This window comes from Schistocerca nitens, chromosome 9 (genome assembly GCF_023898315.1).
Source record: "Schistocerca nitens isolate TAMUIC-IGC-003100 chromosome 9, iqSchNite1.1, whole genome shotgun sequence".
Lineage (NCBI taxonomy): Eukaryota > Metazoa > Arthropoda > Insecta > Orthoptera > Acrididae > Schistocerca > Schistocerca nitens.
This window is the reverse complement of record NC_064622.1, coordinates 210,592,572-210,615,822: the sequence shown is the minus strand read 5'-3', so window position 1 is coordinate 210,615,822 and position 23,251 is coordinate 210,592,572. Positions and strand designations below refer to the sequence as shown.

At 40.3% G+C, this 23,251-nt stretch overlaps 2 protein-coding genes across 2 annotated transcripts; both read right to left on the bottom strand.

Annotated features, from left to right (window-relative positions):
- Positions 1-1,539: 1,539 nt before the first annotated feature.
- Positions 1,540-20,635, bottom strand: LOC126203724 (odorant receptor Or2-like). The gene is made up of 5 exons (XM_049938097.1): positions 20,511-20,635; positions 17,997-18,096; positions 11,993-12,094; positions 6,186-6,341; positions 1,540-1,651 (listed from the first exon to the last, which is right to left on the bottom strand). The coding sequence occupies exons 1-5, from the start codon at positions 20,558-20,560 to the stop codon at positions 1,595-1,597; spliced, it is 465 nt and encodes a 154-aa protein (XP_049794054.1). The 5' UTR covers positions 20,561-20,635; the 3' UTR covers positions 1,540-1,594.
- On the bottom strand, positions 20,613-21,328 carry LOC126204121 (uncharacterized). The gene is made up of 2 exons (XM_049938535.1): positions 20,657-21,328; positions 20,613-20,624 (listed from the first exon to the last, which is right to left on the bottom strand). The coding sequence occupies exons 1-2, from the start codon at positions 21,326-21,328 to the stop codon at positions 20,613-20,615; spliced, it is 684 nt and encodes a 227-aa protein (XP_049794492.1).
- Positions 21,329-23,251: the final 1,923 nt, after the last annotated feature.

The window sequence follows — 23,251 nt, the reverse complement described above, 5'->3', positions numbered from 1 at the left end:
CGAAAATTTTCAAATTAGATATCACAAATTATTATAATTCAGTTGAATTTGTTATGCCTTACTTCATATGTATAGTATTTCAGATAGAGAGAAAGATTCGTCCCTATTTGATCATGCGAAACTAATGAATATTTATTCGAGGAATAGGTGTTCGCTCAAGAAGTGTGGTACTTGAATCCATAACATAACTTTAAAAAAGCGTAGGACTTCTTCAGAGATCTGAGGAGAATTAAACAGTTAATAGCAGATATTTATGTGCCCCATATATTTGTACATTAATTATCTAATTTATATTTTAAAAATACTTCTAGGAAGAATGTTTCAGGAACTAAGAATTCAACCAATAAATCGTGTACTATTTTTAATACTGAGATACCTGAAAATTCAATGCATTATGTGGTATGTACGGGAAACGTAACTTCGTAAGTTGCAACGCTGAATTCTTAGCAAAAACAATGAGATATATGGTGGGAGATATAAATTTATCTTATCTAAAAGGTATATTACAAAAATTGATAAAAATTATAGGGGAGAAATTTGTGTTTAGAACACAAAAAGTAAGAAAGTTGTGAAGTTTGGAATGTTTAAGCATAAAACTGAATTATTTGAATAAATTAATTGATATCTGTTTCTGATCTGCAGTAATTTTTAAAGCTTGTTCTTTTACATTGAATATCATTGATTTTATCTTGTAAAATTTCTGTTAGCTTTTGAATTTCGATTACGCGAGAAAATAAATTTGAATATGCCCTATTTTAAATTTGTGCCATCTTATGTACAATGTTCTTAACCAGGGACGTGTCTGACCGAAAATGGACATAAACGAAACTGCGCAGTTAACATTCAGTTACCACAACGATTTATCATGGGAATAGCAAAACGAATATTGGGTTTTAACGAGTTTGAGCAATCACATCGTACACCTCAGTGAGCGTAAAAGTGTTAGGCAATGTGTCTTACAGCCATGTGTTGTGCAATGGGAATGTGCTCCCAGTTTGTTGTAGTGATTCACAAAATAACATACAGAGAAAAAGTAAATTTACTGTAGAATTTATGTGTCTCAGCAAAATGTATAACTGCCTAGACTTACCTGATGTGGTGAGCATCATTCAAAGAACTGGATGTACCACATTAATGACAGTGACATTTGCCCTATTAACTGCAGCAAAACGTCGTTACATGTTACCAACTCCTGAAGATACATAGTACACCATGCATCATTCATTCATATACTGACTACTGAGTACATATCACACTACTTTGTTTCAATATGAAAATGAATGGCAACTTGAAATAAACTAATATTTAAGTTAATGGTAGTTCCTGTGTTTTGTATTTAATAATATTTATTTCATATTTTATTAATTGAACATTTCCTTTACTTTCATAACAGCACATGTGACAAATTTCTGTACCAATATAAGATTATTGTGCAGGTATATTTTCTTCTATGATTACAATATTAAATGTTTAGTAGTAAATATAGCCTAATGTAGGTTTGCTGCATAACAAAAGACTGTTACAGAATAGAAAAATGGACTGAATTTCATTATCAAAAAACACTGTAGTCGAGATTTCTGGGCATGCTTTGGGTTTACCGGCTGGTTGTTTGGCTCAGTAAAGCATAGTAAGAATATGAAGCATTCACAAGCTGAAACAAATGTTGAGAAATATTAGAATCTTCAGTAATTACGTAGATCCCAAAAGCATTTAACAATGTACTCTTAATTCAAACAAATCACTAGTTAATGAATTACAACATCAGTCAGCATAAACTCAATTATGATTAAATCTGTCAGCTAAAATCTACATCTACATCTACATCTACATTTACATCCATACTCCGCAAGCCGCCTGATGGTGTGTGGCGGAGGGTACCTTAAGTACCTCTATCGGTTCTCCCTTCTTTCCCTGTCTCGTATTGTTCGTGGAAAGAAGGATTGTCGGTATGCCTCTGTGTGGGCTCAAATCTCTCTGATTTTATCCTCATGGTCTCTTCGCGAGATATACGTAGGTGGGAGCAATATACTGCTGGACTCCTCGCTGAAGGTATGTTCTCGAAACTTCAACAAAAGCCCGTACTGAGCTACTGAGCGTCTCTCCTGCAGAGTCTTCCACTGGAGTTTACCTATCATCTCCGTAACGCTTTCGCGATTACTAAATGATCCTGGAACGAAGCGCGCTGCTCTCGGTTGGATCGTCTCTATCTCTTCTATCAACCCTATCTGGTATGGATCCCACTCCGCTAAGCAGTATTCAAGCACTGGGCGAACAAGCGTACTGTAACCTACTACCTTTGTTTTCGGATTGCATTTCCTTAGGATTCTTCCAATGAATCTCAGTCTGGCCTCTGCTTTACCGACGATCAAAAAAAAAAAAGAAAAAGAAAAACAATGGTTCAAATGGCTCTGAGCACTATGGGACTTAACTTCTGAGGTCATCAGTCCCCTAGAACTTAGAACTACTTAAACGTAACTAACCTAAGGACATCACACACATCCATTCCCGAGGCAGGATTCGAATCTGCGACCGTAGCGGTCACGCGGTTCCAAACTGAAGCGCTTAGAACCGCACGGCCACACCGGCCGGCCTACCGACGATCAACTTTATATGATCATTCCATTTTAAATCACTCCTAATGCGTACTCCCAGATAATTTATGGAATTAACTGCTTCCAGTTGCTGACCTGCTATATTGCAGCTAAACGATAAGAGATCTTTCTTTCTATATATTCGCAGCACATTACACTTGTCTACATTGAGATTCAATTGCCATTCTCTGCACCGTGCGTCAATTCGCTGCAGATGCTCCTGCACTTCAGTACAATTTTCCATTGCTACAACCTCTCGATGTAACACAGCATCATCCGCAAAAAGCCTCAGTGATCTTCCGATGTCATCCACAAGGTCATTTATGTTTATTGTGAATAGCAAGGGTCCAACGACATTCACCTGCGGCACACCTGAAATCACTCTTACTTCGGAAGAATTCTCTCCATTGAGAATGACATGCTGCGTTCTGTTATCTAGGAACTCTTCAATCCAATCACGCAATTGGTGATAGTCCATATGCTCTCACTTTGTTCATTAAACGACTGTGGGGAACTGTATCGAACGCCTTGCGGAAGTCAAGAAACACGGCCTCCACCTGGGAACCGGTGTCTATGGCCCTCTGAGTCTCGAGGACGAATAGCGCGAGCTGGGTTTCACACGATCGTCTTTTTCGAAACCCGTGCTGATTCCTACAGAGTAGATTTCTAGTCACCAGAAAAGTCATTATAATCGAGCATAATATGTGTTCCAAAGCTCTACAACTGATCGACGTTAGAGATATAGGTCTATGGATCTGCACATCTGTTCGACATCCCTTCTTGGAAACGGTGATGACCTGTGCCCTTTTTCAATACTTTGGAACGCTACGCTCTTCTAGAGACCTATAGAATACCGCTGCAAGAAGAGGGGCAAGTTCCTTCACGTACTCTGTGTGAAAACGAACTGGTATCCCATCAGGTCCAGGGGCCTTTCCTCTTTTGAGCGATTTTAATTGTTTTTCTATTCCTCTGTAAGTATAGGTTTCTGGTTTGCTTAATCTCAATAAGGAATACAAAGAAAATTTTTCTATTTTGCTGTATCTATTCATAGAACCTGAGGAACGGCAAATGCTGTTCTTTCGAATCGCAAAATGTCAAACATGTCTAAAATCATGCACTTCTTTGTGTTACAAATGGAGTTATGAACGACATTTTCGTATAATTTCTGGAAGTTATTAACTTCAGTGAAGCTGTAGTAGATCCTTTAAATTCATGTGCATACAACGTATTGGCTTGATTTATGAGTCCAGGAATACCAGTAGTTGTTAAGAGTTCGTTTTGCATCCTTGTAAGATTCGGCAGGAAAAAATTATATGTAACACTTAGTAATGGAAATAAGGTAAATGAGTCTTAAGTGAGTAAATTATTGTAGTAATCTGGTAGTTTACGTGTAGTATAATGAAATAACGCTGAAAATTTGGAATATTTGACAATTTAGTTTACAAGTCAAGAAGATTTATTTAGTAACAAATTTCAGTAGAAAGTAATTTAGCGGTCAACGGGTACCGCCTACTATTTCAGATCAAAGCGTCTTCGGTTCCGTGTCAGTTCCCAGCTAATCCTTAAATTTTGGGTAAAAATCATCAGCAGTGGCAGCGGAAGACCCCTGATACAAAGAGTCACCTTCGTGTTGCCAACGACCTTGTCAAGAGAGGGCAGAGGAGTACACAGAAGTTGGGACATCCCGTTACTCTTGGGTGAGAAACTGCACCTAAAGCGGAAGAATCAGTAATGATTAACTGCATGAAGGTGCAGAAGACAGGCAATGAAAGAAAGTGCATTAAAGACCATAATACTCATTCACATGATATGTGACCTGCAGCTGAAAAAGTCTTATGGTGATCTTCCCACTGCCAAAAGATTCCGTATTAATTCTGACCTCTAAGAGGGGACTGTGTAGGGAGAGGTAGCAATGAGAAGAAGGTTCAATAACCAATGAAAGAGTAACGTTCTGAGAGTCTTAGAGTGGAAAGGTAGTCGTTTGAAAGTGGAAGAGGCTGCCAAGGCTGGATCTAGGGATAGTCGGGGTCGGTACTGTGAAAAGAAAAGAATATAGAGTAATATCAAAAGTACCAGAAAATATTATAACTCGGATTACGATTGCTGAGAATACAAAGTAGCTGATAATGTCGCTGCTCTGAGATAAAGAGAATGGCACAGGGAGGGAAATAGTAGCGTCCCACATGATGCCAATGAGAAGACTGAGTCCGCAGCTCGTGGTCGTGCGGTAGCGTTCTCGTTTCCCGCGCCCGGGTTCCTGGGTTCGATTCCCGGCGGGGTCAGGGATTTTCTCTGCCTCGTGATTACTGGGTGTTGTGTGATGTCCTTAGTTAGGTTTAAGTAGTTCTAAGTTCTAGGGGACTGATGACCATAGATGTTAAGTCCCATAGTATTCAGAGCCATTTCTTGAGAAGACTGATCACCGACAAAAGGGAGGAACGGAGGAAGTTTTCGGTTCCGTTTAACACAGTTCAAGTACCATGGCTTCGGCTGACGTATCCTTGTCAGACTCATCGGATACAATCACCATTCTATATGCTTTTGGTATGGATTTGTCTCTTCCGAGTTATGATTTTTTATGCGACGTTCTCATTTTGCTACAGACGTCTTAGGTGCTCTTCGTGATCCATTTACTGATTTATTTTATGAGTGATTTTATGATATGATTTGTTTCATTGAACCCAAGGGCTCTGTTGTAGAGAAGATTACTTGATAACCCATGACTGAGTGGTACGCTGCGTACAGCATCAGTGTTTCCGGTGGAAAGGTGAAGTCCTTAATGTGATTAGTCTCCTAAGTGATGCAGAAATTACGGCTCTGAATAAGAATTCTGGAGCAATGTGTGTCAATCCCCTTGGTGCTATCTAGACTTGGATTTATCTTGCCTTTCGCTTTGCTTTGGGGAGGCATCCCTCTGTAAATTGCATGGGACACATCCTTAATATGCAACGATGTCGACGTACACTGAACATTAAACCATAATCTTCCTTTCTTCTTGCCTGATGTTGTGGGTTAACCAGTGTATATGAATATCCATCAGCATATAATTACTAACACCATCAAATAAAGTAAATGGTTCATTTCTAATACAAATCATTCACTTATAGAACTATTTATTCAAAACCAATGAAATATTGTACGAATTTAATAGTCAAGAATTGAGTAAAATTGCCAAGTTAACATACAAATTCTTTATTTAGTTTACTTCACCCAACTTCCATATATTCCACTAAAATGGAAAGCGAAATTCTAGCTAAATTCTGTACCTTTTAGGGTCAAATCTCTTCCTACAGTGTATAACAAATTATCTCAGTACCCAACCACACAGACCCGCTAGGGGTCTGGTTATGCGCATATCAACTTCACTTCACTCGCAGCGGTGACGAGTTCCTCTCTCGGCACGGCAACGCATGTATCGTCTACTAAAGGACCAGCTGAACGTCAAAGGAGAGACCTTGCACAGCTGACTGAAAATCTATCGTATGCAAGTCAATGAACCATGCATTGACCTGACAGTGCTGCCACTAATCTGTTTCATCACTAATCTACAATTAATAGCTACTACAGAGCTTTGGGAGGTAGTTACGCACATACCGAAAGAAAGGCTTCTTTGTCGATGCGGTACAGATACCCAGCGGTGAGAATCAACGGCTTTTGGGCACGACTGACGAGAATCCTCAAGGCGAGCTTGAAACGGGGACTGGTCTCCACCCATGAGGAGCTGTAGGCAGCCAGTGATACTGCCTCCGCCTGTGGACAACAGTAGTCTATCTGCATGACCTGCAAGTTTACGAGCAAGAACTGTACATTATGTAGTCAGGGCTGACATACTGAGCCGTATTGACTTGCGAATGATTTGCATAACTTAGGCACACCACCCAAAAAATTTCACATCCACACGAAACAAAACGCTAATACCGACTAACACTATCTCTCGCATTTGTAACAGCACTATCTGGAGAACGAGATTCCAGAAGTTTCTTCCAATATTTTACTTCCATTTGAAGACAACATGAATTTAGCTAACGTACACATGAAACAACGGGAAACACAGCCAAGATAGGTGGCTGTGGTGATGCTTATCTATAGCGGGGTCTCAAAGGGCGTTGATACAACTCCTAAGACGGAATGCGTCTCTCTAACTGCCCCCCTGCGTGTTCACTACCATTCTCCCACTCATCCCCACTTAGAAAAACTACTTACACGATGGTAGCGAAAGGGAAGTAGTTGCTGATAGTGAAATAAAATAAAGTCACTCCAGTGCATTCTTATCCCAAGTCTCTTAGCACTGCTCACCCATCTACCATGAAAACGTTCTCTGGGAGACTTCACCGATGAAACAGAGAAACGCAATGACTGAAATAACATGAAAATAGTTACTAGAGATCAGTTTCAAATCAGTAATACATGCTTTTACGAATGGAACTATCATTTATTCCAATTAATAAAGAAGTCAGACAATATAATTCTACCAACTCCTAACACGATTCAAGGAATGTCAGCGTGAATGAAATTGGAATTTTCTGTAACATCCAACAATTGAGTTCAGCTTTTCAATGGCAGTATTTCCAATGACCCACTGTAAAGAAGGCTTTAATAGGCCTGTCATACCTATCATTTCTGAATTCTGTGCGTAAATCATTCTTAATTCTCTTACGATAATGGCACTTTAGTGCACATTCCCTTCAGTGGCCACTGAAGCGTATCCGAGACTGCTTCTCTTTCTATATAGTCCATCTAACTGACTTCTATGCTGTTTCTTCGGAACCAGGATATGTGAGCAGGACAGAAAAGCAAAAATGGTACGTTAGTCTTGTTGATGCGAAACAGCCACTGTTGTCTTCTGTGTCTAGTGACGTACTCAACAATATGTGATAGTGCTCCCACTTGAACTTCGCCAGGAGCGCAAATACGCAGTTTCCCAACTGTTACTTCAATATGTCACTGTTTTTATACATTCATACATCGTAAATCTCAAGCAAAAGATTAAATCGTACTGGTGTGTTGCCTGCCGACTACGTTAGTTCAAACAGTTCAAATGGCTCTGAGCACAATGGGGCTTAAAATCTGAGGTCATCAGTCCCCTAGAACTACTTATACCTAACTAACCTAAGGACATCACACACATCCATGCCCGAGGCAGGATTCGAACCTGCGACTGTCTTGGTCACGCGATTCTAGACTGAAGCACCTAGAACCGCTCGGCCACAGAAGCCGGAACTACTTGTACCAGCTGCTGAACTACAGGTACACTCATTCCTCGGAACACAGCCTGAGAAAATCTCGGGTGTTCTTTGTGAGGAATAATTTGATCCAAACTTCTAAAATAGTTCAGCAAGATCCAGCTGTGATTTGTGAATTTCTAATTGAACTTTGTCTTTCATTCGGATCTGACGATGTGTCTTCACAACATCTATTAGTAGACACTTAACTTTTTACTCTCAACTTTCTCATTAATGCACATAATTTCGCAAAGTATAAAACCAGTGGAGTAATAAAATTTGTAGTAGTTTTCTGATACCAATGTGTTTCATGATCTGTGAGTGATAACAGTTTGTGCTTTTCTCCATATGTTCTAAAGTCTTGGGTTAGTTAGGTTTAAGTAGTTCTCAGTTCTAGGGGTCTGATGACCATAGATGTTAAATCCCATAGTGCTCAGAGCCATTTCAACCATTTTTTTTTTTTTTAAAGTCTTGGAGACCCAAAGTGTTCATTACATCAAGGGCCTTCAGAGATTTTTCTATAACGTGTGCAATAGCTTTTTTTGTGGTTTCATAGCGCTTTATTTGGTGGACTGAAACGATACATTATGTGAACATGCAGACATGTGCAGTGAAATCCGCACAACATGAAAGTGTATTCGCTCCATTGCGAAAGATAGAGGATCGTTAGAACAAACGATTACAAATATGGTGAGTGTATTCCTGTCAGCCAACTTTCGAGTTCAATTCCTTTTTCTCATGTGACCATCCCTATGTCTGAGGCGATGAAATTAAATTAAAGATGTGTTAGTGGGAGATACTTGGCTTCAACTCTGCTAGCAATTACGAGTGAAACGAACCTATTTAAGCGTAGAGAAATATTTATGAGTAGGAATGTAATGAATTTAACATACTTTGTCACGGAGACTCTTCACTTAACAATCATACTGTAACCCTCCTTTCAGCTTTATCGCTTTATTACATTGTTGTGTATGAACAGAAACTCCCGTAGGTTTCCCTGTATGTATAGTTAATCGAATTTTGATGCTGAACTGTTCGCTTCCTGGAGTCTCCCGGAGTCTTGGAATAGTTATAGTGTATTTTGAAGGGGCGGTATATGTTTATGGTAATAAATAGCCACACTATTTATGCACATGCTTCAGTTTAATATCCTTCTGTGCACAAGGCGTCTATCCTGATACAACCATTACACTTATTCCCGAAAAAAGAAAGAATATTTCCATTTCATAATTGTATCTTATCCGTTGCGTGATCTGTCAGAGGGAGTTAACATTGTTTGGCTTCATAATAAGAGAGATTATAAATGGGTTCGCACAACATTGCGACAGTAAAAATAAATGAATTCAGTGATTCGCGTCTTCCTCTTAAGACAAAGATACAGGAAAAGCAAATCCCTGTCAGATGAGCATATATTTTCTCACTTACAACCCATCGCTATTAATATAACAAGTTTTAGTCCTTACGCCACTATCAAGTGAAAAATTATTTATCAAGAGGAAACGGCGTTACTGCAGAAATTCACAATTCTCTCAATTAAAGAAATACTCTGGCCTAAAGTATAATTCAGGGAGTTTAGTTTCTAATTAGTGTACTTATTCGCATATAAATTTTATAAACGCTTCGGTCGTATTTGAGAGGCGATTGGTGGATAAATATTTTTTCCCTGAGTTGACACATAGCTGTGTTAAAAGTAACTAATTACCGCCAAGATGACGCATACCATTTAGACCAAGTCATTGTATGAAGCTGAAAGCTTATGTATGTGGGGGTACACTTGCAAAATAAAGTCGGTCATAAAAAGACAACGGAATTTGACATCCCGACGGCCTTGTGTGGAGCTAAAGATATAGGGTGACTTTTAAAATGCCTCTTTCTTCTGCCGACCGTAGTGTTTTTAGCAGAGATTTTAAATTGCACCCGAGGTGGGCGATGGCTCTGTTTTTCTGGAGCACGTTGGAGAGGTCATTAAGCACTTTTCAAATAGACAGCTACACGTCAGCCCCCTGGACCACCAGGACCTGTATAAAGGTGCCATGTTGATGAATTCTTTACGGGTTCGGAAGCCTTGGAAGTTGAGGGAAGACTGCCTGTTCTCCGTTTTTACGCATTTTATTCCGGAAACCAGTGAAATATACCGGGTATATCTAAATTCCCTTTACAGACTTTGAGAAATTGTAGGGGGGATACTGTGGTTGTACTAACCGTAGCTTAGTGACTGAACTAGGCCTCTGGTTCTTTCTAATACACATGTCTAGTACTTTACTCATGTTGTAAAATAGGTTGGACACGTATGAAATAGAAGCTGCAAGTCAAAATTTAAAATTTGTAAGAAAATCGCAGATGGTGAGCACTGAAGTAGAGCTACGAAACCAAGACATTTCAGATCCAAGTTAACGCTACGAGTGACTTTTTTTTGAGTCATCGGCCTTCAAGCTGGTTTAATGCAGCCCACCATGGACTCATCTATCTCTCGCCAATCTCTTCGTCCCATACGTCCAAGAGTAGCACTGCTTCACCTTCTGTCTTCCTCTACAGCTTCTACTCGATACAGTTCCCTCTGATACTACGGAAGTTATTCCCTTATGTTTTAACACCACTCTGTTTCATCATCTTGTAATGTTTTCAATTTGTTCATTTCTTTAACGACTCTGCAGACAACGTCCTCACTCCTTACCATATAATTCCACCTATATTTCAACATCCTTCTATAGCATCACATATGTAAATGTTTTGAGACCTTCTTTTACGATTTGCAACGGTAAATTGAGAAGCTACTGACGTACATTCTCAGAAACTTTTTTTATCGAATTGAGATGTATGCTTGATACTAGCATACTTTTTGCCTGTGAGAGTCTAATTTATATGCCCTCTTTGCTTCATACGTTATGTTTTATATTGCTTTTAAGATTTTAGAATTTCTTAAGGAGGGTAGTACGTCAAACTGGCCGACTTGGATCAGGAGAGGCACAACATGACATTTTAATTTCCACTGTCTATACTTTTACAAATAAATTCATAAAACTTTGTCAGGATGACCACGAAGGGTTCAGGATTCACGCTTATAGCAGTGGAAGTTCAAAACTATAACAAAATATATTTTTTTACATGTGAAATGTCATCGCTTTTTCATTTACTATTGGCTGCATTCGTTGCTATAGGTACACTTTTCTTCATAAGTAAGGGAGATTTTTCGATGAATTTCGCAAAGCATAGAAACCATACTTACCGGTGTATGAAACTCTAGAATTTTCCAAATCTATTAAAAACTGTGTTAAAAATTTAGATAATTAACCATAAAATTTTACTTTTTTCTAAACATGAAATTTAAAATGTAACAGCTCATTCATTTTTCATTAATCAAATAAATTCTGGAGTTTCATACACCTGTAAGTATGGTTTGTATGCTGTGCAAAATTCATCGAAGAATCTCTCTTACTTGTGAAGAAAAGTGTACCTATAGCAACGAATGCTGCCAATAGTAAATGAAAAAATTATGAAATTTCACACGTAAAAAAAATTATTTTGTAATACTTTTGAACTTACATTGCTATGCGTTTGAATCCTGAATCCTTCCTGGTCGTGTTGACAAAGTTTTATGAATTTATTTGTAGATGTATAGACAGTGGAAATTAAAATGTCGTGTGGTGCCTCTCCTGCTCCAAGTCGGCCCGTTTGACGTCCTACCCCCCTTAACATCGTCTACTTCCTGGTTACCAATTTCAATATTAAGATTCTCGATCCTCTGATTTCTACCATTCTTCATTACTTTTGTACTTCTATGGCTTATTCTCAATTCGTATTATGCACTCATTACACTACTCACCCTTTCAAAAGAACCTGCAATCCACCTCCACATTGCCGGCCGAGGTGGCAGAGCGGTTCTAGGCGCTACAGTCTGGAACCGCGCGTTCGCTACGGTCGCAGGTTCGAATCCTGCCTCGGACATGGATGTGTGATGTCCTTAGGTTAGTTAGGTTTAACTAGTTCTAAGTTCTAGGGGAATGATGACCTCAGAAGTTAAGTGCCACAGTGCTCAGAGCCAACCACCTCCACTTTAACAGACGATTAGATGATTGGAATGTCATCAGAGAATCTTATCGTTGACAAAAATATTGTAAACAAGAGGAGGACACCTAAAACAAGGTAAATTTCGTTTTCTTGTTTCGACGTGGTACTCACTTGTATAGTTACCTCGTTAGCTGCCCAGCAGTAGAGGTAGACTTGTGTACACGGAATGGGAAGAAAAGATGTACACTTCAGTGCTGAGCTGAAGTCCTTGCTCTGCAAAAGAAAGCAATGAAAGCTCCAGAAATGTTAACTAAATTACTTCAGAGTATTTGTAGTACAGAGTATTGAAGAAGCTTGTCTTTTCTCGCAAGTCAGATCTTTGTCGACATTTGGTACAAGTCATAAAGAAATGGGAATTTTCTAAAAGATACTATTTTATTGGGAAAAGTACGCAGTTGGTGTTTTTCTTGGGAATGTTCCCAATTCCGTTCTGAAAGCAACTTCCTATCATCACACACAATCACATTTGCATCATCTGCGTCTCGTCATCCGACGGAAACTTGGCTACACACAGGTATGACCAAATTGATGAAAATCATTTGAAGGTAGGTCAGTACTGAGCGATTGGTGCTACAGCAGCTCTAAACCAGTTGTACGATGGCGGGGCATTATCCTGAAACAAAAGCACATCTTTTCAAAGCTTCCCTGTCCTCATCGTTTTGCTTTGCTGGTTCGAACTTCGCAGCTTCTCACAGTAGCTGTCACTATTACTGTTTGACTTTTAATAATCCAGCCGATCCTCATCTGATCAAGTTTCGAGCTACATCTTGGCGTTAGATTTCCTTGCTGTGGTACAAGATATATGCCACCACTCCAAGGTCAGCTGCTTTCTCTGTGGTTTGTTTCATCAAAGGTTACAATGTGACTGACAAAGTGACCGTCCTCTTAGAAAAGTCTGAAATGTGACTTCGATATTTCCAAATGTTCCCCTTTATTTAGTACATCTTTTGACGAAGTATCCCTCGAGCATAGACTTTGCGATAGTTTAGAGATTCAATGTTATTACAGATGTTGACTTGTGGCAGTCTCGTCAATTCCGGCGCATGAAAGATCGCCAGTAATCCACTGAGTAGTCTCGATGTACCTGTTCGTTTTTCAAATGGATGCCCTAGCCGAACGCTCTTTCTGCACTTTTCATGTGATTACCCACTTGTAAATTTGATTGTATATTAAGACAACAGTCACTACAAACAGCTTTATTCTAGACAGCTGTATCAGTAGACAGAGAAGAAGATCACTATAAACAGTGGTATAAACGTTGCCTAAATCAATAATAGTCTTTTACTATATGACACGATACAATGTCGAGAAATTTTTTTGCATAAACTGACTATGGCCGTGCAAGCCTACAGAATTACATATATTAGTGTTTTTGTATTGCTCTACGAAATTCAAACTTATATTCCTATTGGAAACGTGTCCGATCTAAGTATTGTGCATCGACAATAAATCATCAGTGCACTTATGTTTCATAATAGGAGAAAATCATTGCTCTACCCTTATCATTATGGTTAATGATGGACGATGCAGATCCACAACGATTATACTCTTTGAGTCGTAAGAAGCAGTCACCATCACAATTCCATTATCTCTTTCTTTCGGTACATTCTTACCTTCGCCAAGCTACTTCTTAATAAGTTAGGCTCAGGGTACGTATGATGGATCCACGTATTATCCATAGTCAAATTACAAAATCAGTTTTTTGGGCTATACTTCAGATTTCAGAATCGTGGTTTAAAACGTCTTTTCTCCGTACCGCTTGGTCTGGAGACGACAAATAGGGCAGAGCTTACTTCAAACATTTGTGTACATAACCATAACGGATACCCGCTACCTCAACCAGCGCATAAATTTTGATGTACGGCCGTCTGTCATGTTATCATCAATATCATCCACCGTCTCCTGTAAATAAATCTCAGGCAGGTGGTCGGAATCTATCGAACATGCTATTCCTATACAACGATGATTGTGTAGATTTGTCAAATAATAGTCGGACGTGAGTGCTGGTGGCGAGGTTCAGAGGTGTATAAATTCTCCTCCCAGCTCGCCCGTCCCTCTCTCCTTAGGAAACATTAAAGCAGCTTAACTTGTGCAACGGAGACACAAGAGTACACTTGTACTGTAGCACAGTGGTTAAAGCGGACCACCTGTGGTTTCCGCTAGCTTGGCAAGCTTCACGGGATCGGTTCAGCCTACTGTACCTGAAAACGGGCTGCTCTGTAAATGCAGCTTGACTAGCCAGGTATATGTTTGCATAGGTAGTTTCATTGCAGTTTATTTATCATAAAGGTGGGAGCAGCGAAATGAACAACCCAAAATTAAAGGAGACTGAGGAGAAATTAAGAATTGGGGCAGTTATAGCAGTCACGAGACTAAGAGTTGTTGTGTGTTTATGACGCAGCACGAAATAAATCGGTGGGTGTATCGCAATGCAAAGTGTGTAAAGGGTTACTAAACATTCATTCGGGAATCTCGAGTATGTTGCGAAATGTTTATAAATTTGACCAGCAGTTTTTTTTGCTCTATAAATATTTTGGAACAGGACAAAGACTTAGTGGCTCACAAGTATGTGTAAATATGTGCTGAGGTTTTGAGGCCATTTAACAGAACATAGGATTTCTAATTTTAGGGGAAACATTGATTGGAATAGGAAGAAAAATATGGCTCACGGAACATTAAAAACCATGTTATCGTGGCATGCAACGCAGTACGACGAAACCTTAGTATGAAACAAAATGTTATTTATCAGACATGTACTTTTCATCTTAATATAAAATGAAAAACTAACTTCGGGTTCGCTAAAATGCAATTTGAGAACTGAGAATGAACTATTTTGGCCAGTTGGAATGAATATAGCCAATTGCGGTACACATACTTGGAAACGTAATTCAAAATTGATGTAACGGGGATCATATTTGGCTGCAACACAATAAAGATACAGAAAGTAGACTTCAAGAAGATACTTTAGTTGGCGTTTCAGTATAGTAGGCGTCTTCAGGCACTTAAATGCGAAGGATATCAGCTTACAGTCATAGTTCTGATTACTACAGAACACATCTATTAGGTCTCTGTAGGTCGATTATTGCCAGGGGATACCGGCTAGTACACATTTTTCAATTCAATAAATCTTACCAGAAGCCGAGTAGTTTAGGATATTTAATTTTATTTCGAACGCAACCAGTTTTGGCAGTTCATTTTGCCATATTCAGTCCCCATTCGCTTTTCTCGAATCAACAAGTTTATCGTATAGCGCCATAAAACTGGATACCGGGAATCCCAATCATCGTGCAACTGATTCATACGAAAGCGTGACTCCAACTGGGCTTCTTTTTAAATATGTATATAGCTTCAGCCACATTATTACCCAGCAAAACTTGATGTGGTTTGCTGACCCTTCGGTACTTTAAAGCACTTTTATTCCCTACAATCAACGATTTTATGTCCTTCTATGTATTGATCTGTTTACTGCATACTTATTGCCTTTTTGTAACAGCTCAAGTTCCTCCTTAGTGAAGATAATATCAGTCATATTAACTACACTGTCGAAAAATTTGTGACTACTAAAATTAACTACATTATTGGCGTATAATTTCTGGAGTCGTTTTAGGATACTAATTTTCATATTGTGATTGTTGACAATATTCTCTCTTTTGTTTTCTATTAGCCACTCAGCCTGACCCCAGTTGGAGTCACGCTTTGGTTCAAATGGTTCAAATGGCTCTGAGCACTATGGGACTTAACTTCTGAGGTCATCAGTCCCCTAGAACTTAGAACTACTTAAACCTAACTAACCTAAGCACATCACACACATCCATGCCCGAGGCAGGATTCGAACCTGCGACCGTAGCGGTCGCTCGGTTCCAGACTGTAGGGCCTAGAACCGCACGGCCACACCGGCCGGCGAGTCATGCTTTCATATGAATCAGTTGCACGATGATTGGGATTCACGGTATCCAGTTTTATGGCGCTATACGATAAATTGTTGATTCGAGAAAAGCGTATAGGGCTTGAAGATGACAAAATAAATTGCCCAAACTGGTTGCGTTCGAAAAAAAAAAAAAAAGTTTACAGCTGTTGGCAAAGTGACCTGAACGGTTCAGTTACAAACTGAGTTAAGTCTAGCCAATACTAGTACAACATGATTAAATTATAGAGAAAAACTGTTCGCGTCGTAATAACTAAATAAGCTCTCAATACGAACCAAGGCTTATGATACTCGGGTATTTTCACCAACATCCGAACTCTGCTCATACCACTACAATAACAGCTTACAAAATAAATTGCTACGTAACGTAGCACAGCGGAAAGACGGCAGGCGAGCAAGACTCCTGTAACCCTGCTTGGGTTGGGCATAGCTTGGCTTGGATCGGGGTAAGGCAAGCTGCCCGCGATGCTGCTAACGTGTGGTAGCTTGCCTGCCTGGTCAACAGGCAAGGATGTGCAGAATAAAAGCGCAATGAGTACACCTGTGCCGTAGTTACATCGAACTGATTTCAGTTCAGTTTGTAACTGAACCGTTGTCTATCAAATAAATATTTTTATCATCCGGGTGTAACATCATTGTACATTTTCTATAAATGTCTAACACTAGTCACTTTTGATGGTTCCCAAAGTAGAACTGCACATTGCAACTTTTTCTCAGTTGTAACACTCAGATACGTTGAAGATGGCTGTTTATAGTCGAAATCTGGATATGCAAGAACAATAATAAATCAAAGGGATTGCGACTAATTGCTGTAATAATATCCTTCCTTGTAACAATATACAGTCACTGGGTACAAAGCGTGCCACATGGAGACGAGGTTCGTGAACTTCATCCTTCCATCCCTCTTGTCGAATACGGTATTTTCGAGGTAATGCAGGTAACATAGTGTCATTCCCGACAGCCTGCGTGAAAAGCTTCAGTACTGATGTTAACAAGAGTTATTATCACTCTTCTCCTGGTTCTTATTATGAAAAGTGCATCTTTTGTCGAGGGAATCCGCATTTGCTACCGTTTATGAGTAAATGAAAAAATCTACTAGTTTGATGTAAATTACGCTTACATTTATGTACTTTTCTCAATAAGTTGATCCATTTATCAACTATAAGAAATGTACATGATTTACACTTTGTGTGATGACTTGATCCATTTATGAACTATGAGACATGTCCATGTAATATGCGGAAACTTGCATATGGCATTTATGGAACATATCTGGAAAATAATGGGTAGCTCCTAAGTATCGGATTCTTCTTGTAAATATAAAAGGAGGAACCTATACCACTTGAAACCAGAAGTTACTAGTTTCGTAGTCGAGATTGCTACTGTCTCAATTACGACAGCATTTTAATTCTCTCTTCACAGATTTGGCGTGACAGCATGGATGAAAGCCTGAACGTTTCAGTGTGTTTGAACGCCCAGACGCACTTTAATACATGTTACCCTGGGCAGTAGATACAGTATGTGACAATTAAACAATTCCTAGAATTGCCCTATCATTTCATATAACCTCGTCTCATTTCTTTTTGTGGGTTACGTGATGCTCACAATTCACGCGATACCTATGAGTGACGAATTGTCTCTTGCTGTGTGACTTGGGGAAATACGTGAAAATGTACGCTCAAAAATTCGTTTAAATTATTTGGGAGGGTCCGGAACACACTGTGACAGCAGACTGTCTCCTGTCTTCAGTTGCGAGGTACACACTACGAATACTTTGTGTGAGATGTTCTGAGCAATCCGATAAACACACTGAATGCCACGTGGAATGACCAATGAATTTACAGTAGATATCTTGAGTATTAGTCGCTGATTGTCCGTTTGGCAAATGAGGCTGGTTATGATTTCCTTCTTATTTTTGCATGAGAAATGGAGACATTAAGTGGTAAGATCTCTTTTCCATGCACTCAGTGTAATCTTGGACCACGTTACCAAAACAGCTGTTACATAGATTCAACAACTGCAGTAAATGTACTACATTTCCTTTTCACATATCGTGGACCAGTAACATCATGCGTAGCATGCAGAAGATTCTCGCGAAAGCTCTCGTGAAAACATACAGTGCCATTGGAACACTAATTCTAATATACCTAATTACTGTGCTACTAAGGTAACGTACCACAAGGAACTTACATATGTTGCTTGAAATAATGCAAAGCATATGCCTAAAACACTGACTCCGAATTGGATTATTGCCATGGGACTCATTGTGTTCTGCAGATGAGTGACAAACCTGCAACAAAGGAACAGTTTCTATATTGAGAAGCATATTGCTGCGACATGATCTTTACTTGGTTGCTACGAGTACTTTCCAAGTTAGAGAGAGAAAATGAAGCGCTCTATAAGTGTTACGGATACATTTAGCTGCTGTAACCATCTTCTCGTTGTACGTTGCGTCAGTTTATAGTTCTCATTATTATATCTAGCTGACGATTGCAGTATATAAGCTAAGGTAACGGTGTGTGCGAAGTTAGGCGCATTGGTTGGCTAAATGTTAAGAGTAGACAAGAAGGCGATGAATTTTGCTACATCGAAAGTAGAATAGATAAATAAGGCAGATGCTAGAAGGACTTAGCAACAAGTACTGACAAAGCTTAAAGTGGGTTGTATACAAAAAAGAACTGGTAATATTAAAAGTATAAAACTATGGATTAAAAAAATATTCAAAAAGTGGTACATAAGGACATCAGCTCTTCACAGGTGTGAAACATACAGAAAGTAGAGATGAACGTAAGGATTATAAGCCTTAAAAACTTAATGGTACGGAAACTGTTGAAATTCAGATGGGATGACAGTATAGAGAATAAAGACTTCGTGCAACGTGGTAAGGAGACATGAGCCTAACTAGCGTACAGTGCATGCAAGGCAGACCGGTCCTAGATAAGAGTCTACAACACAGATTGTTCATCAAACAGGAAGCACTAGTTACGCCAAAGGAAGGAGGGTAGCTGGCAGATGACAGAAGCAGACAACCGCGTCAAAAGGAGGTTACGTCTAGTGGCAGTAACCACGCCTATCCACATCCACATCTACATCAACATCTACATAGATACTCCGCAAGCCACCGTACGGTGTGTTTACGAGGATACCAAGTCCGCTATCAGTCATTCCCTCCCCTGTTCCACTTGCAAAAAGAGCGACCGAAAAACTATTGTCTGTAGGCCTCAGTAAGAACCCTAATTCTTCGTATCTTATCCTCGCCGACATACGCGCAGTATATGTTGGCGGCAGCAAAATCATTCTGCATTCAGCTTCAGATGGCGGTTCTCTGAATTTTCTCAACAGCATTCCTCGAAAATAGGATCGAATACACTCCAAGGATTCCTATTTGAGTTCCCGAAACATCGCCAAAACACTTACGTATTTCTCGACCCTACCGGCAACAAATCTAGCAGGCCGCCTATGAATTGCTTCCATGTCTTTCTTCAGTCCGACCTGGTATAGATCCCAAAAACTTGAGCAATATTCAAGAACAGGTTGCACCAGAGTTCTATATGCGATGTCGTTTACGTGTGAACCACGTTTTCCTAAATTCTCCCAATAAACCAAAGTCGGCCAATCGCCTTCCCTACCACAGTTCTTACATGTTCGTTCTATTTCAAATCGTTTTGCAACGTTACGCGCAGATATTTAAGCGACTTCACTGTCTCAAGCAGGACACTATTCATACTGTATCCGAACCTTAAAGATTTTTTGTTCCAACTCATCCGCATTAAGTTACATTTTTCCACATTTAGAGTTAGCTGCCATTCATCACAGCAACTGAAAATTTTGTCTAAGTCGTTTCTTCTTACAGACACTCATCTTCGACACCTTACGGTGTTCGACAGCTAAGGATTTGTTGTGTTTCCTACAGTGTTTAATGTTATCTCTAATAAGTACAAAATGTGTATAGTAAGAAGGCTTTACGACAGAATAACATAGCTGCTGGTAAACCTTTAGGGATGTGAGGTCGTTGTACAAGAAACTTCTGTTCCAGACGTTTCGTCCAGAACTGCGCTGGATATCCTCAGAGGCGCTCCTCCGCTGAGTCTTGCAGACTGACCGGTCAGACGTCCGAGAGCGAGATATATATTGTTGAAAAGGGGGCGTGGTCGAAGTAACACGTGACGAGCAGAGATATTTCTTATTAAAGGTCAAACTTAACTATCGAGTGCCGTCTTGTAAAAGAAAAGATTCTCTAGCGATACTGCAGAGCTACTGTCCATACGTCCCTAAGTTTCATTGCCTCCTGTTTCCTGTTAAAATTATCCTCATGCTCATCAATTTCAATGGCTTCTATACATAGTCGTGGATAATAATTTAACGTTGTAGATAAAATTTCTGTTTCACAAAATTTCACTTCGTGGTTTCCTGGCTGAAGACCATGCTCTGCCGAAGCTGACTTTTGTGCTCTTTTAGCCGTGTGTTTCCGCTCCTCTTGGTAGTTCCTATCCAACTATTATTTGTACTATTTTCGTTATTTTTACTTATACTCTACCTTAATCTCTTGCATTTGTTGCATTTGCTATTTATCGTAACTAGTAAATGACATGTGATGTTCTATTAACTTTGAAAAGATACCAAATGCATGGACGCAATAAAACTATTTATAAATAAGAGTATGTTAATGAAGTACGTAGCAAGGCTGAGATGAAGAAAACTGACCGTAAGATTTTCTGATGATCTTCGATGCAAATGCGCAGTGAGTTATACATTTGGTCGGTGCCTTTCGTCAGGAGGCCTTCCTCAAAGTATGCGATCTTTCCTTTACACGGGATACTGGACACGACCGCCATCTCCTTGAGGCGCACGGCTAGGATCTCTAGCTGGGCAGCCACAAGGATCATGGCCGACGCGAAGAGGCAGTCGACGCCGAAGCTGATCTGCGTCATGAGCAAGCCGGCCGCGCACTGGGCGAAGTAGGACAGCGCGTAGTGGTGTCTGTTGCCGTCCCAGGGGTGCTGCGCGAACGGCAGCCGGCGCTCTTCCGTGTGCGCCACCAGCGGTGTGGGGAACCACACGAAGCACTGCGACAGCATGAGGAGCAGGGTGCCCAGCGTGGCTTGGTGCGCCCGCCTCCGGGAGGCGCGCAGGATGGCCGCCGGCACAGAGCCGCCGCCGCAGACCTCGCTCTGCAACGACAAGAGGGCGTCCAGCCGGCGCACCAGCGCGCTGAAGTGGCGCCTGGTGTACAGGAAGACGACCATTTTGAGGGCGCCGCAGCCCTGAGTGATGCCCGCGAGCAGCACCAGCGTCGTGTCGTCCATGTCTCCCCAGGAGAAGTACGCGGCCAGTGCCCCTTCCACGGCATTCCAGAAGCCCAGCAGGAGGCCGCAGGCGGTGTACATGTAGAAGGGCCAGAATTCGTGCAGCGGCCACAGTCCGAACAGCCACAAGTGGCGGATGTTCAGACTAAGGACGGAGCGCCCACTGTCTGCCCACGAGAGGGGTGAATACGTGTGGTCTCTCTGTCCGGTCCGCATCTGATTGCAACCACAGGGGGAAAAAATCACAGGTGACAATTTTAAAAAACGGAACAAAATGATTTAGAGACAAGTATGCTGTCACCGAAAACTTTTTGATATGAAGAGGTTCGAAATATCTGCCAACAGTTGCTACTGCCTGATTGTTTCACCCTTTTCAGATTTACACAGTTGCTGATTCGCAGCTATGTTTAAGGTGTTTAGTATATTTTTAGTGCTAGCTGTACGCGATACTGTTGTTGCACAAGTTTCAGCCACATTCCCTTGTAAACATACCCAGAGGAGGCTACAAACGAGCAGCGTCAGACGACATTGACCATAAATTTGTATCTTCTTCCGCGTCTAATGCAGAACGTTTTGTTACGAAGTTGCGTCACTGCAGTCCGCTTAGCTCGCATAATATTACACTACTGGCCATTATTTAATTATTTCATAGGGGTTTGTTGCGCAGAACAGCGATGATATTAGCGTCCTCGCTCGAATTTGCGACGAAATGGTTACTTCGTATTAAACGTGCAATACATTTTTGAAATTTTGTGTAAAAGACAATCCATAGGCTGTACATAAGATACAGCAGAATAACTGAAAACTAAATTCGTACATAGTAGAAAATATTTGAAAGTATATATGTATATGTACGTATGTTCCACATCTCTTCCTACCCCCAATGAGCCGATTTCAAAAGAACTTGGTACACTTATCACTTTCTGTTTGGAAATCATCACTGTGGGAGTAAGAGCAACCTACCTATCACAAGGGTGGGCGTGGGAGTGGAAAAGAAAAGTAGTCCACGACACATGAATATCCATATTTTAGCCATCCATTATTTGAGAATAAGAACCAGGAACTTTAAAAAAACTTCACACATAATTTCAAACCTTTACACTTCTTTTCTCGCTGTCGATCACCCAAAAATGATGACAGGAAACAATTTTATCGCTTAGAAAAAAGTTTATCGGTCATTAAAGTTTCGCTGTTCATGCAGTAAACATGCCCCATGAACCATGACGTTTTAACTTATTACGTCTATACTAATAACTGCATTGGCGACAAATTTTTCAGGTGGCAATCACACCCACCACAGAATGTACTACAAAAATTATATCATTGTACGACAATTAGTTCAGGAGGTGATGATGTCATAAACGCTTAGATGTGTGAAAAACTGCAGTACGTTTAAATTTACGATTTCATTGCTACTACCTCTATTCGTAACACTTTTAGCACACAGTATCAACATATGCCGCTGAGCGTATCTACAAAAAGAAAAAAATAATATTCACCCCAACTAAAGTTTGCAATATCATGGAGTTAAACAGTCCACCCACTGAGCTTTCTACAATATCTTATTAACAAAACAAACATAATTCCTACGGAAAACTAGAACGATTTTGGTTAGCTACACAAAACATTACAAAAAATGCAGGCTCTCTCCTAAGTGTACCTCTTTAAAACAAAAACAGTTGCCTTTATTTCATGAAGATGATTATCAGTCTTTAGTAGTCAATATGTCCTCCCAGCACTCGGATGAGTTTTTCCAGTCTGTGAGGCGTGCTATGGATAAGACCATCAGGTTTTTCTTGGGGTATGAGATCCCACTTCTGAATGGCAACTTCAGTGAGTCATTAGGATTGTCAGTTTGATTCGAGCGCTGTGCAATGGCCACCTCCAACAGGTTCCACCCATGCCCAGTTGTACTCATACCCGGGGACTGTGCTGTCCAATGCATTCGGTTGATATGGCATCTCTGAAGATCCCGAGACATTGCTAGAGTACAATGCGGTGTTGTACTGCCATCGACTATGATGAAGTTGCCACCGACCGCGAGTCTTAAGTGCCTTACAATCGTTTGTAGGACCTCTTGGAAGGAAAATTTCCGTAAATGGGAATTAGTGAGATTCGTCGTGCCATCACTATTGCCAC